Source organism: Pagrus major, chromosome 19 (assembly GCF_040436345.1).
Source record: "Pagrus major chromosome 19, Pma_NU_1.0".
Classification (NCBI taxonomy): Eukaryota; Metazoa; Chordata; class Actinopteri; order Spariformes; family Sparidae; genus Pagrus; species Pagrus major.
Window position 1 is genome coordinate 23,903,451 of NC_133233.1, and position 14,448 is coordinate 23,917,898.

The window sequence follows — 14,448 nt, forward strand, 5'->3', positions numbered from 1 at the left end:
AATAACACAACAATTAGCACTTTTCCACCTTCTCTAAATGGTACAACAGTATCCAATCTTACTACAGCCAACACATTTACACCTTATCCAAATGATACAACAGTGTCCAATGTAACTACTGCAGATACATTTACACCCACTCCAAATGATACAACAGTGTCCAATGTAACTACAGTGGACAACGACAGGAACCGACACAACGGTACAATTACAACAAGTAACACAACAATTAGCACGTTTCCACCTTCTCTAAATGATACAACAGTGTCCAATGTTAATACAGCGGACAATGACAGGAACCTACACAATGGTACAATTACAACAAGTAACACAACAATTAGTACGTTTCCACCTTCTCTAAATGATACAACAGTGTCCAATGTTACTACAGCCAGTGCATTTACACCCTCTCCAAGTGATACAACAGTGTCCAATGTTACTACAGTGGACAACAACAGGAACCTACACAACGGTACAATAACAACAAGTAACACAACGATTAGCATGTTTCCACCGTCACTAAATGGCACAACAGTATCCAATCTTACTACAGCCAAGACATTTACACCTTCTCCAGATGATACAACAGTGTCCAATGTAACTACTGCAGATACATTTACACCCTCTCCAAATGATACAACAGTGTCCAATATAACTACAGCGGACAACGACAGGAACCGACACAACGGTACAATTACAACAAGTAACACAACAATTAGCACGTTTCCACCATCTCTAAATGATACAACAGTGTCCAACGTTAATACAGCAGACAATAACAGGAACCTACACAATGGTACAATTACAACAAGTAACACAACAATTACCACGTTTCCTCCTTCTCTAAATTATACAACAGTGCCCAATGTTACTACAGCCAGTGCGATTACACCCTCTCCAAATGATACAACAGTGTCCGATGTAACTACAGTGGATGACGACAGGAACCTACACAACGGTACAATTACAACAAGGAACACAACAATGAGCACGTTTCCACCTTCACTAAATGGTACAACAGTATCCAATGTTACTACAGCCAACACATTTACACCTTCTCCAAATGATAGAACAGTGTCCAATGTAACTACTGCAGATACATTTACACCCTCTCCAAATGATACAACAGTGTCCACTGTAACCACAGCAGATACATTTACATCTTCTCAAAACGATACAACAATGTCCAATGTAACTACAGTGGACAACAACAGGAACCTACACAATGGTACAATAACAAGTAACACAACAATTAGCACGTTTCCACCTTCTCTAAATGACACAACAGTGTCCAGTGTTAATACAGCGGACAATGACAGGAACCTACACAACGGTACAATTACAACAAGCAACACAACAATTAGCACGTTTCCACCTTCTCTAAATGATACAACAGTGTCCAATGTTAATACAGCAGACAATGACAGGAACCTACACAACGGTACAATTACAACAAGTAACACAACAATTACCACGTTTCCACCTTCTCTAAATGACACAACAGTGCCCAATGTTACTACAGCCAGTGCAATTACACCCTCTTCAAATGATACCACAGTGTCCAATGTAACTACAGTGGACAACGACAGGAACCTACACAATGGTACAATTACAACAAGGAACACAACAATGAGCACGTTTCCACCTTCTCCAAATGATACAACAGTGTCCAATGTTACTACAGCAGACAATAACGGGAACCTACACAATGGTACAATTACAACAAGTAACACAACAATTACCACGTTTCCACCTTCTCTAAATGACACAACAGTGTCCAATGTTACTACAGCCAGTGCATTTACACCCTCTCCAAATGATACAACAGTGTCCAATGTAACTACAGTGGACAACGACAGGAACCTACACAATGGTACAATTACAACAAGGAACACAACAATGAGCACGTTTCCACCTTCTCCAAATGATACAATAGTGTCCAATGTTAATACAGCAGACGATGACAGGAACCTACACAACAGTACAATTACAACAAGGAACACAACAATGAGCACATTTCCACCTTCACTAAATGATACAACAGTGTCCAATGTTACTACAGCCAGTGCAATTACACCCTCTCCAAATGATACAACAGTGTCCAATGTAGCTACAGTGGACAACAACAGGAACCTACACAATGGTACAATTACAACAAGGAACACAACAATGAGCATGTTTCCACCTTCTCCAAATGATACAACAGTGTCCAATGTTAATACCACAGACAATGACAGGAACCTACACAACGGTACAATTACAACAAGGAACACAACAATGAGCACTTTTCCACCTTCTCTAAATGATACAACAGTGTCCAATGTTACTACAGCCAGTGCTTTTCCACCCTCTCCAAATGATACAACAGTGTCCAATGTTACTATAGCCAGTGCATTTACACATTCTCCAAATGATACAACAGCGTCCAATGTAACTACAGCGGACAAAGACAGGAACCTACACAATGGTACAATTACGACAAATAACACAACAATAAGCACATTTCCACCCTCTCCAAATGATACAACACGGTCCAATGTTACTACAGCCAGTACATTTACACATTCTCCAAATGATACAACAGCATCCAATGTAACTACAGCAGACAATGACAGGAACCTACACAATGGTACAGTTACAACAAGTAACACAACAATTAGCACGTTTCCACCATCTCCAAATGATACAACAGTGTCCAATACTACTACAGCGGATGATAACAGGAACCTACACAATAGCACAAATACAATAAGTAATGCAACAATGAGCACATTTACACCTTTTCCCAATCACACAATGGCGAACAATGTAACTACAGTATCTCACAATTACACAACAGTGTACAAAGAAAGTGCAGTTGACAACAGAGACCTAAGCAATGGTACCACTACAACGATAAATGCAACCATAAGTACATTTACACCTTCTCGCAATGGCACTGTAGTGCACAATGTAACTACAGCTGCCAACAATAACACAACAGAGCACAATGTAACAACAGCGAACAACATCAGCAACCTCCACAATGGTACAATGACAACAACTAATGCAACAATGAGTACATTTACATCTTCTACCAATGTCACAGCAACAACTCACAATTTCACAACAGAGCACAATGTAACTACAGTGGACAACAACAGTACAGCTACAGAAACTAATGCAACAATGAGCATGTTTACACCTTCTACCAATGTCACAGCAACAACCAACAATTTCACAACAGAGAACAATGTAACTACGGTGGACAACAACAGTACAACTACAGAAACTAACGCAACAATGAGCACGTTTACACCTTCTACCAATGTCACAGCAACAACCAACAATTTCACAACAGAGCACAATGTAACTACGACGGACAACAACAGCACAACAACAGAAACTAATGCAACAATGAGCACATTTACACCTTCTACCAATGTCACATCAACAACTTACAATTTCACAACAGAGCACAATGTAACTACAGTGGACAACAACAGTACAGCTACAGAAACTAATGCAACAATGAGCATGTTTACACCTTCTACCAATGTCACAGCAACAACCAAAAATTTCACAACAGTGTACAATGTAACTACAGTGGACAACAACAGCACAACAACAGAAACTAATGCAACAATGAGCACATTTACACCTTCTACCAATGTCACAGCAACAACCAACAATTTCACAACAGTGTACAATGTAACTACAGTGGACAACAACAGTACAACAACAGAAACTAACGCAACAGTGAGCACATTTACACCTTCTCCCAATCACACAATGGCGAACAATGTAACTACAGTATCTCACAATTACACAACCGTGTACAACAAAAGTGCCGTTGACAACAGGGACCTAAACAATGGTACTGCTATGACAATAAATGCAACCATAAGTACATTTACACCTTCTCGCAATGGCACTGTGGTGCACAATGTAACTACAGCTGCCAACAATAACACAACAGAGTACAATGTAACAACGGCGAACAACAGCAGCGACCTCCACAATGGTACAATGACAACAACTAATGCAACAATGAGGACATTTACATCTTCTACCAATGTCACAGCAACAACTCACAATTTCACAACAGAGCACAATGTAACTACAGTGGACAACAACAGTACAGCTACAGAAACTAATGCAACAATGAGCACGTTTACACCTTCCACCAATGTCACAGCAACAACTCACAATTTCACAACAGAGAACAATGTAACTACGGTGGACAACAACAGTACAACTACAGAAACTAATGCAACAATGAGCACGTTTACCCCTTCTACCAATGTCACAGCAACAACTAACAATTTCACAAGAGAGCACAATGTAACTACGACAAACAACAACAGCACAACAACAGAAACTAACGCAACAATGAGCACGTTTACACCTTCTACCAATGTCACATCAACAACTCACAATTTCACAACAGAGCACAATGTAACTACAGTGGACAACAACAGTACAGCTACAGAAACTAATGCAACAATGAGCATGTTTACACCTTCTACCAATGTCACAGCAACAACCAACAATTTCACAACAGTGTATAATGTAATTACAGTGGACAACAACAGCACAACAACAGAAACTAATGCAACAATGAGCACATTTACACCTACCAATGTCACAGCAACAACCAACAATTTAACAACAGTGTACAATGTAACTACAGTGGACAACAACAGTACAACTACAGAAACTAATGCAACAATGAGCACATTTACACCTTCTACCAATGTCACAGCAACAACCAACAATTTCACAACAGTGTACAATGTAACTACAGTGGACAACAACAGCACAACAACAGAAACTAACGCAACAGTGAGCACATTTACACCTTCTCCCAATCACACAATGGCGAACAATGTAACTACAGTATCTCACAATTACACAACAGTGTACAACGAAAGTGCCGTTGACAACAGGGACCTAAACAATGGTACCGCTATGACGATAAATGCAACCATAAGTACATTTACACCTTCTCGCAATGGCACTGTGGTGCACAATGTAACTACAGCTGCCAACAATAACACAACAGAGTACAATGTAACAACGGCGAACAACAGCAGCGACCTCCACAATGGTACAATGACAACAACTAATGCAACAATGAGGACATTTACATCTTCTACCAATGTCACAGCAACAACTCACAATTTCATAACAGAGCACAATGTAACTACAGTGGACAACAACAGTACAACTACAGAAACTAACGCAACAATGAGCACGTTTACACCTTTTCCCAATGTCACAGCAACAACTCACAATTTCACAAGAGAGCACAATGTAACTACGGTGGACAACAACAGCACGACAACAGAAACTAATGCAACAATGAACACGTTTACACCTTCTACCAATGTCACAGCAACAACTAACAATTTCACAAAAGAGCAAAATGTAACTACGGGGGACAGCAACAGTACAACTAGAGAAACTAACGCAACAATGAGCACGTTTACACCTATCAATGTTACAGCAGCAACCAACAATTTCACAACAGAGCACAATGTAACTACAGTGGACAACAACAGCACAACTACAGAAACTAACGCAACATTGAGCACATTTACACCTTCCACCAATGTCACAGCAACAACTAACAATTTCACAAAAGAGCAAAATGTAACTACGGGGGACAGCAACAGCACAACTACAGAAACTAACGCAACAATGAGCACGTTTACACCTACCAATGTCACAACAACAGCTCACAATTTCACAACAGAGCACAATGTAACTACAGTGGACAACAACAGCACAACTACAGAAACTAACGCAACATTGAGCACATTTACACCTTCTACCAATGTCACAGCAACAGCTCACAATTTCACAACAGAGCACAATGTAACTACAGTGGACAACAACAGTACAACTACAGACACTAACGCAACAATGAGCACATTTACACCTTCTACCAATGTCACAGCAACAACTCACAATTTCACAACAGAGTACAATGTAACAACGGCGAACAACAGCAGCGACCTCCACAATGGTACAATGACAACAACTAATGCAACTATGACCACATTTACACCTTCTACCAATGTCACAGCAACAACCAATAATTTCACATCAGAGCACAATGTAACTACAGTGGACAACAACAGTACAACTGCAGAAACTAACGCAACATTGAGCACATTTACACCCTCTACCAATGTCACAACAACAACTCACAATTTCACAACAGAGCACAATGTAACTACAGTGGACAACAACAGTACAACTACAGAAACTAACGCAACAATGAGCACGTTTACACCTTCTACCAATGTCACAGCAACAACTCACAATTTCACAACAGAGCACAATGTAACTATGGTGGACAACAACAGTACAACTGCAGAAACTAACGCAACAATGAGCACGTTTACACCTTCCAATGTCACAGCAACAACTCACAATTTCACAACAGAGCACAATGTAACTACGGTGGACAACAACAGTACAACTAGAGAAAGTAACGCAACAATGAGCACGTTTACACCTTCTACCAATGTCACAGCAACAACTCACAATTTCACAACAGAGCACAATGTAACTACGGTGGACAACAACAGTACAACTAGAGAAAGTAACGCAACAATGAGCACATTTACACCTACCAATGTCACAGCAACAACTCACAATTTCACAAGAGAGCACAATGTAACTACGGTGGACAACAACAGCACGACAACAGAAACTAACGCAACAATGAGCACATTTACACCTACCAATGTCACAGCAACAACTCACAATTTCACAACAGAGCACAATGTAACTACGGTGGACAACAACAGTACAACTAGAGAAACTAACGCAACAATGAGCACGTTTACACCTTCCAATGTCACAGCAACAACTCACAATTTCACAACAGAGCACAATGTAACTACGGTGGACAACAACAGTACAACTAGAGAAACTAACGCAACAATGAGCACGTTTACACCTTCTACCAATGTCACAGCAACAACTCACAATTTCACAAGAGAGCACAATGTAACTACAGTGGACAACAACAGTACAACTACAGAAACTAACGCAACAATGAGCACGTTTACACCTTCTACCAATGTCACAGCAACAACTAACAATTTCACAACAGAGCACAATGTAACTACGGTGGACAACAACAATACAACTAGAGAAACTAACGCAACAATGAGCACGTTTACACCTTCCAATGTCACAGCAACAACTCACAATTTCACAACAGAGCACAATGTAACTACAGTGGACAACAACAGTACAACTAGAGAAACTAACGCAACAATGAGCACGTTTACACCTTCCAATGTCACAGCAACAACTAACAATTTCACAACAGAGCACAATGTAACTACAGTGGACAACAACAGTACAACTAGAGAAACTAACGCAACAATGAGCATGTTTACACCTTCTACCAATGTCACAGCAACAACTAACAATTTCACAACAGAGCACAATGTAACTACGGTGGACAACAACAGTACAACTAGAGAAACTAACGCAACAATGAGCATGTTTACACTTACCAATGTCACAGCAACAACCAACAATTTCACAACAGAGCACAATGTTACTACAGTGGACAACAACAGCACAACTACAGAAACTAATGCAACAATGAGCACGTTTACACCTTCTCCTAACTTTACCATGGTGAACAATTTAACTACAATCTCCAAAAATTTCACAACAGTGGAGAATATAACCAGTACAACTGTATCTCAGAACAGAACAACCACAGGCAACGTAACCACTTCACCCAGCAGGGAAACAGAACAGAGCACAACAATATCTACCACTGCTAGACAAGTTGTCAACAACACCACTAAACCCACTGGCACGGCAACCAACCAAAATGGCACCATCTCCACCATAGTTGCAACTGGCACCACTCCCACTGTTAATCACAATCAAACCACAGGAACCAGCTTCAACATGAGCTCGACAACCAAAGGACCAGGAGTCAATTCAACAACTACAGCAGCTAACACTTCTGTTGAACATACAACTACAACTTCTGACACAACCACAACTGGTCAACTTTTGGCTCAGATTAACACCACCACTGCAGAGGTCTCCACGCTTTCTTCTACAACAGCTCTCCAAGCCAACACCCTTACCAGTTCAACCACAGCAGAACCTGGTACGAATAGTTAAGAATTCAACATTTACAGTTTGGTTAAAGCTTTCAGTATGGTGGATCAAATTGAATCAAATGAAAATAGATATTATATTATTATAGTATTAATAGTATAGTTCCTTAATCCACATGGATGTAATGGTTTTCTGTGTAGAAGCTCCAACAGGAGGTCGAACTTTTTGATAAAGACTTGACTAGTAGACTTTATCCTTTGCTATATTGATTGATTTTATCTATATAATGACGACCATACATCAAGAATTGATTCACGCGTCTTGACAACTTATTATACTTCCTACCAAGGTACTGAAACTACCCTCACAACCACCGCAGAGACGACCCAAAGCCAAGAGGAACAGGAGGAACAAGCAAACGAGCTGCTGAGCCAAACACAGGATACTTCTCAGTTTAACTCCTCTCAGGTGAAGCTACTGATCTGTAAATACTTTGTGTGAGCCACTGTGTTATTGGACTTGTCACTTATTGTTGGAAAATTTGATGGATGTTGCAGGTGGCACAGTTGACGCAGCAGTTAGAGAAGCTTCTGGACGGCCCAACTGTCTCTCAGGCAGTGGGACAAAAAGCCATCAGTGTAATCAGCAACCTGATGGGGGGCGACTCAGTGGCACTCTCTGAATCTGCCAACAGGTACAACTCAAACAACACCCACCTACATAGACACATACGTATATCCACATACATTTGATGTATCTAAAGTGTTTTGTCTTCTTTCCTGCTGACAGGCTGATTCGGTTGGTAGATGACGTAGGTCTTAAACTGGTTGTCATTGGTGACAGTGCAATTGCGTCCTCTAATTCGCTGGTTCTGGCAGTGACGACAGTTGATGGGACCAACTTTCCGACAACATCTGTCGACATTTTCAACACAGATAATGTTCAGGTAGGGACATAGGCCTCGTACAAAAACCACCCATACTGTCAGATTTGTTTTGATATGGGGAAAAGAAAAGAGGTTCTTCAAAAAATGCAATTGACCATTTCTTAACTTTTTCTGTGCCCAGCTCCGTGCCCTCAGCACATCCCGGTCCAAGCGGTCAGGGTCTGCTCTGGGCTCTGTATTCTTGCCCTCCTCCCTCACCTCCGGACTCAGTCCTGAGCAGCAGCAGCAGGCCAGCAGAGTCCAGTTCACCTTCTACACCACTTCTGCCCTTTTCCAGGTACTTTCTCATCATCACATCTGGATTTGTCATCCGTCATCCCTTTAAGATTTGTTTCACAGAATGTTGATGTATTTATTGGTGTTCATTTAATGATCTTCCAAGCAGCATTTTAAACTTCTTTTGTTTTTAATTTTAAACCAGCTGTGGCTTTATGGAAAAAGAAAACAGTTGTGGCATGATTTAACAAAGGATTAGATACTAAAATTGTATTTACATCAGTGCAGTTACTGCGATGAAATGAAATGCAAGCTCGATTTCATCTCCCTTCAAACTGATTTCATCAATCTGCTTTGTTTTTTTGCAGGATTCATCATTGGATAACCAGACCATTGTCAGTCCAGTTCTGGGCTCCAGTGTAGCCAATCTGTCAATAAGCAACTTGGCTGAAAACATTCAGTTTACCATTCGAAACATCAACCCCATAACTGTGAGTGTGCACTCGGATATAAATCTTAATTTCTTTCATGAACACAAAATGATTAAATGCTGCAAGGATTTGCCAACAATTTGATGCTAGGACAAAAAATGGGAGGTAGCTGTATGTTATCAGTAGCCATCCATAATAAGACCATAAAGCAATAACGCATTCTGAAAATCTGCATTTTTCCAGTCAACATTTCAAAATAAAAGTTAACTTGTATATCACCTACAAATAAACTCAAATAAATGGTTTAAAAATACTTCTTTGTTCTCAGGTGAACGTCTCGGCCTCCTGTGCATTCTGGGACTTTGCTCTGAATGGTGAGTTCATGCTCGCCAAATCGAGTTGGTTAAGAGCCAACTGCTACAACTGCCACAGGTGTTTATATCCCTGTTTGTTTCTCTTGTTCAGGCGGTCGAGGAGGCTGGAGCACAACCGGCTGCTTTGTCGTCAACGCCACACAGGAAGACACGACGTGCAGCTGCAACCATCTCACGGCCTTTGCAATACTGCTGGTTTGTGTGCATGTTTCATTGTATGTGTGGCAATAATAGTACCAATAAATTCCTTTAAAACAAATGTACATAGGGAATTAAATGAACAACTAAAATTACAGGTTAAAGCGGCAACTAGGGCTGCAACAAATGTCATCAGTCTAGAAAAAAAAGCTTCAATTTGAATAAAGTGACTCATTGGATTAAATGAAGCACCGAGCGCAAAGCTAATGCAGATAAATAACATGATCTGTCTTTGTTTGGGTAACATTTTACTCTTATGTCATTTCAAAGTGCACCCTTTCTCTGTAATGACTTAAGTGAGTTACTATAATAGCGTTAGCATAGACATAAAGCTTTCAAGTCATTGTAGTTATATAATTGTAATTCATAGTGCTGTGAGATTGCCACTAGACCTTACAAATGTTGAAACACAGTCCTGAACTGTGGTTCTAACACTTTATCCTGGCTACTGAGCTTAGTAGCAGCAGCAGTAATTATGTCTTCCTATATGGTTAAACTGAGGATTGATAAAGCTCACAGCACTCTACTGTTGTACAATGTGTGTTCACATGTGTATTTTTGTGTCCTCAATGCAGGATTTGTCCAGAGAGGGACTAATAGACCGTCAGCAAGCCCAAATCCTTACTTTCATCACCTACATCGGCTGTGGCATCTCTGCTATCTTCCTCTCTGTCACCTTACTGACGTATCTCTGTTTTGAGTAAGAATCTCTACAAACCCCAGACTACTTAAATCTAAGCTTTATTACATTTTATCACATCCTAACAATCTCTTTCTTTGCAGGAAACTGCTGAGGGATATTCCTGCCAAGATCCTGGTCCAGCTCTGCATGTCCCTCCTCCTCATGAACCTGGTCTTCCTGTTGGACGGCTGGCTGGCGCTCTACCCGGCCGTCGGGCTGTGCATCAGCACCGCCTTCTTCCTGCACTACTTCCTGTTGACGTCGTTCACCTGGGCCGGGCTTGAGGCCCTGCACATGTACCTGAGCGTGGTCCAAGTATTCACACCTTACCTCAGCAGATACATGCTGAAGTTCTCACTGGTGGGCTGGGGTGAGTAACACTGAACTCTTCCTTCTTAATTTTTAAAAAAAAAAAGATTTTTGTTGGATATATTGAGATGGTTCTGCTGAATAACACGCTGGTCTTCGCAGGCATTCCTCTTCTTGTGGTGATCGTTGTAATATCAGTGGACAAAGACAACTACGGTCTGGTCACATATGGGAGATACACAGACGGCACTACAGATGACTTGTAAGTGAACAAAGATTAATAATGTGATTATATATGGATCTGTCACAGGCCTGGTTTGACAGGGGTCAGATATCTTAGAAATAAATGCAAATCTTAAGTAAAAAATATATAATTTTGTAAAAACAGAAAAACTTAAGAATGCTTCAGAACTTTTTTCCCCTTATTATTCCTGAAATTAACCCATTTGTCCACTGGAGGGCGGTACTGTGCTTCATCTATGGTGCCCAAACATCCAAACAAAATCAGTGTATGTGTCCTTATCAGGCCTCAAGGATGAGCGTTGAGTTTTACGTAGTTAATGTGAAATAACAACATCACGTAACGCACTGTGGCCCGAAAAGTCTTTTTCCCTTCAGCTTGTTAATTGTTAAAGAAGCAGCTGTAAAATGGTGGATACATATTTTTTGGAGCTTCACAACCCTGCGAATGTAAGTCCTTTAAGTAAAGTGTTTTCTGTCCCGCTTGTAGCTGCTGGCTTCGTAATGACATTGCCTTCTACGTGGGCGTGGTGGCCTACTTCCTCCTCATCTTTTGTCTGTGCCTGCTGGTCTTTATCTTGGTCATGGTCCAGCTGGCCCGGATCAAGAAGCAGAACCCCCAGAACCAGTCTCCTAACAGGGGAGTGATGACAGACATGCGCAGCATCGCCGGCCTCGTCATCCTGCTCGGCCTCACCTGGGGGTTCGCCCTTTTCGCCTGGGGACCGCTCTACTTACCCTTCGTTTACCTTTTCACTATATTCAATACTCTGCAAGGTGAGATACTGGGAAATACTGACACATTAAAGAAATAACAACTCTTTCTCTGATAAAACTGATACGAGTTTAGTATACAAACGAATCCCAAAAGCTCATTTTTACTCTTTAAATTTGTCCTGTGTAGGTTTCCTTGTCTTTGTTTTCCACTGTGCTGTAAAGGAGAACGTCCGCCGGCAGTGGAGAACTTATCTTTGCTGTGGGAAACTGCGATTGGCTGAAAACTCAGGTGGGCTCCTAAATGTTTTCCTATAACTCTGATTAGGCGATTGAGCAGAATAATGCAGGCATTTTTCAAACTGGTGGGACTAAAGGTGCATTCAAGGAGTCATGAGTCAGTCAAATATGACAGTGCATGAGTACACATATTTTTAAATCCAGTGTGACTTACACTTTCTGAAGATATACTTTTTTCTGATGTCCATCGTGTAGAAACATCCATAAATAAATATTACAAACTTATAATTGCAGAACTTGCCTTAAAATATTCACATTTTTCAGATTTCTTAAGTATCAGCATGATTGCGTGTCTCTTATCTGGAGATCCATTGGTACACTGTAAACAGGAAGTACTAATAGCTAATTCAGCATGACTTTTAAGTGAATTAAGCAAGAAAGATTGTCGATAGCATAGTAAGAGTTTGCCTGTGACAGTGTATTTGAGATCGGAAACAAAGGCTCTGATTGTCAAGAACACAGCTTCTGATTTGTTGGCATAGTGGACAGCTACTGGACACAGCGAGGAAACTGGGCTAACTAGAGCAATAACTGTTTTTGACACGGAAAATGGATTCATAAGGATTTATCATCATGGATTCTCCTAAAAGATCGCACCAGAGCACTCGTTGTAACGCCGCAGCTTCAGGGGAAAACGTTATTCTCTCCCATGTAGTGCTCCAGAGATATTTAACATCGTAGACCCCAGAGTTAACTTCTTTAGTGTCCAGTGTTTCAGATGTTTCTCATCAGTCCTGTTCAGCACTGACAGACTCGAGCACACTGGTTATATATTACATTATACACCTTCCAGTAGTGTGTTAAGTAATATAAAATACATATAAGTCAATTAAAATCAGCTCCACTTTTACCAACTGCAACACATGAATCTATCAATAATTACTGGTATGATGATATGACATAGGCTAACATATATCATTCTGATGAGGGCCATGTTGGTGATGATGTTATTTATCAACATAAACATGTTGTATTCTCATGACAAAATGCTCTAAAAGACTTCATTTGCGTATTTGGATCCCTAAAATATTCTTCTGTGTGAGAGTGACCTGATTTTGCAGAACTCATCACTGAATCAAAAGCAATATTCACATTATGGGAAAAGTAGTTGAGGAGCTGAGGGTGTGATAACTTACCAAAGAGAAGTAAAGTAAGAAAGAAAAAGTAATAAGAGTGAAAGAGTCCATTAATATGAACTGTTTAACGTTAATATTAATGGATATTACATTGAAAATGTTCTAAATTCCTTATTAAGTTGGTTCTGATGCGTTTTTCTGCAGAATGGAGTCGGACGGCCACTCAGAACAAAAAGAATCTGTCGCTCAACACGGCGACCACCAGAGCGCTGCACTCCACCTCTCGCAGCTCCTCCGTCATCAGCGACGCCACCAACAGCAGCGGTGCGTTCACAGATCACAGTCTGAACAACTCACACACATTTACACATTTTTACATTGTATGCGATTACACAGTGTTTGTGTTTGTCTCCCCGCAGGCTCTGTGTTCGCCGACAGCGGGATATCTGAAGGCTCCGGCAGCGACGTCGTCCTCAACGAGATTCACAGGCGAAATATGTCACTCTCAGCGACCGCGTCGGGCGTTCACGCGTCAAGTGCTGATTTGTGATTACAATAATTATCTACTCTGAGAGGCAGAGTCAGAGAGTGGTGATCTCCTGCAGCTGGAGTAAACAAAAAGCTGTTCACAGGAGGAGTAGATGCTGGCAGAAAGTCCTCAGTGTTACACAAGATGAAGGTTTTAAAGGTGAAATGAAGGACAGAAGACGGACGAGGTGAAACGAGACTGAAGTACCTTTTTTAATTTTTTTATAATTATTGCTTTTTGCGACTATTTGATGCCTTTTCTACACTGACAGAAGAATTTATGAACACAGAAGGGACTTGTAAGTGTACAGTCGGTGTGTTTCTGACTGAAAAATGTATTATTACA

The 14,448-nt window shown here is 40.8% G+C and overlaps 1 protein-coding gene across 1 annotated transcript in view; it reads left to right on the plus strand.

Annotated features, from left to right (window-relative positions):
* Positions 1 to 14,448, plus strand: part of LOC141014340 (adhesion G-protein coupled receptor G6-like) — a 49,769-nt gene that overhangs the window by 16,845 nt on the left and 18,476 nt on the right. The window contains exons 12-25 of the mRNA XM_073488079.1: positions 8,438 to 8,556; positions 8,646 to 8,782; positions 8,878 to 9,034; positions 9,156 to 9,311; positions 9,619 to 9,741; positions 10,010 to 10,055; positions 10,147 to 10,250; positions 10,829 to 10,953; positions 11,037 to 11,305; positions 11,407 to 11,506; positions 11,975 to 12,261; positions 12,389 to 12,490; positions 13,779 to 13,898; positions 13,994 to 14,110. Of these exons, the coding sequence (XP_073344180.1) occupies positions 8,438 to 8,556; positions 8,646 to 8,782; positions 8,878 to 9,034; positions 9,156 to 9,311; positions 9,619 to 9,741; positions 10,010 to 10,055; positions 10,147 to 10,250; positions 10,829 to 10,953; positions 11,037 to 11,305; positions 11,407 to 11,506; positions 11,975 to 12,261; positions 12,389 to 12,490; positions 13,779 to 13,898; positions 13,994 to 14,110 (1,962 nt within the window). The remainder of the gene's footprint in view (positions 1 to 8,437; positions 8,557 to 8,645; positions 8,783 to 8,877; positions 9,035 to 9,155; positions 9,312 to 9,618; positions 9,742 to 10,009; positions 10,056 to 10,146; positions 10,251 to 10,828; positions 10,954 to 11,036; positions 11,306 to 11,406; positions 11,507 to 11,974; positions 12,262 to 12,388; positions 12,491 to 13,778; positions 13,899 to 13,993; positions 14,111 to 14,448) is intronic.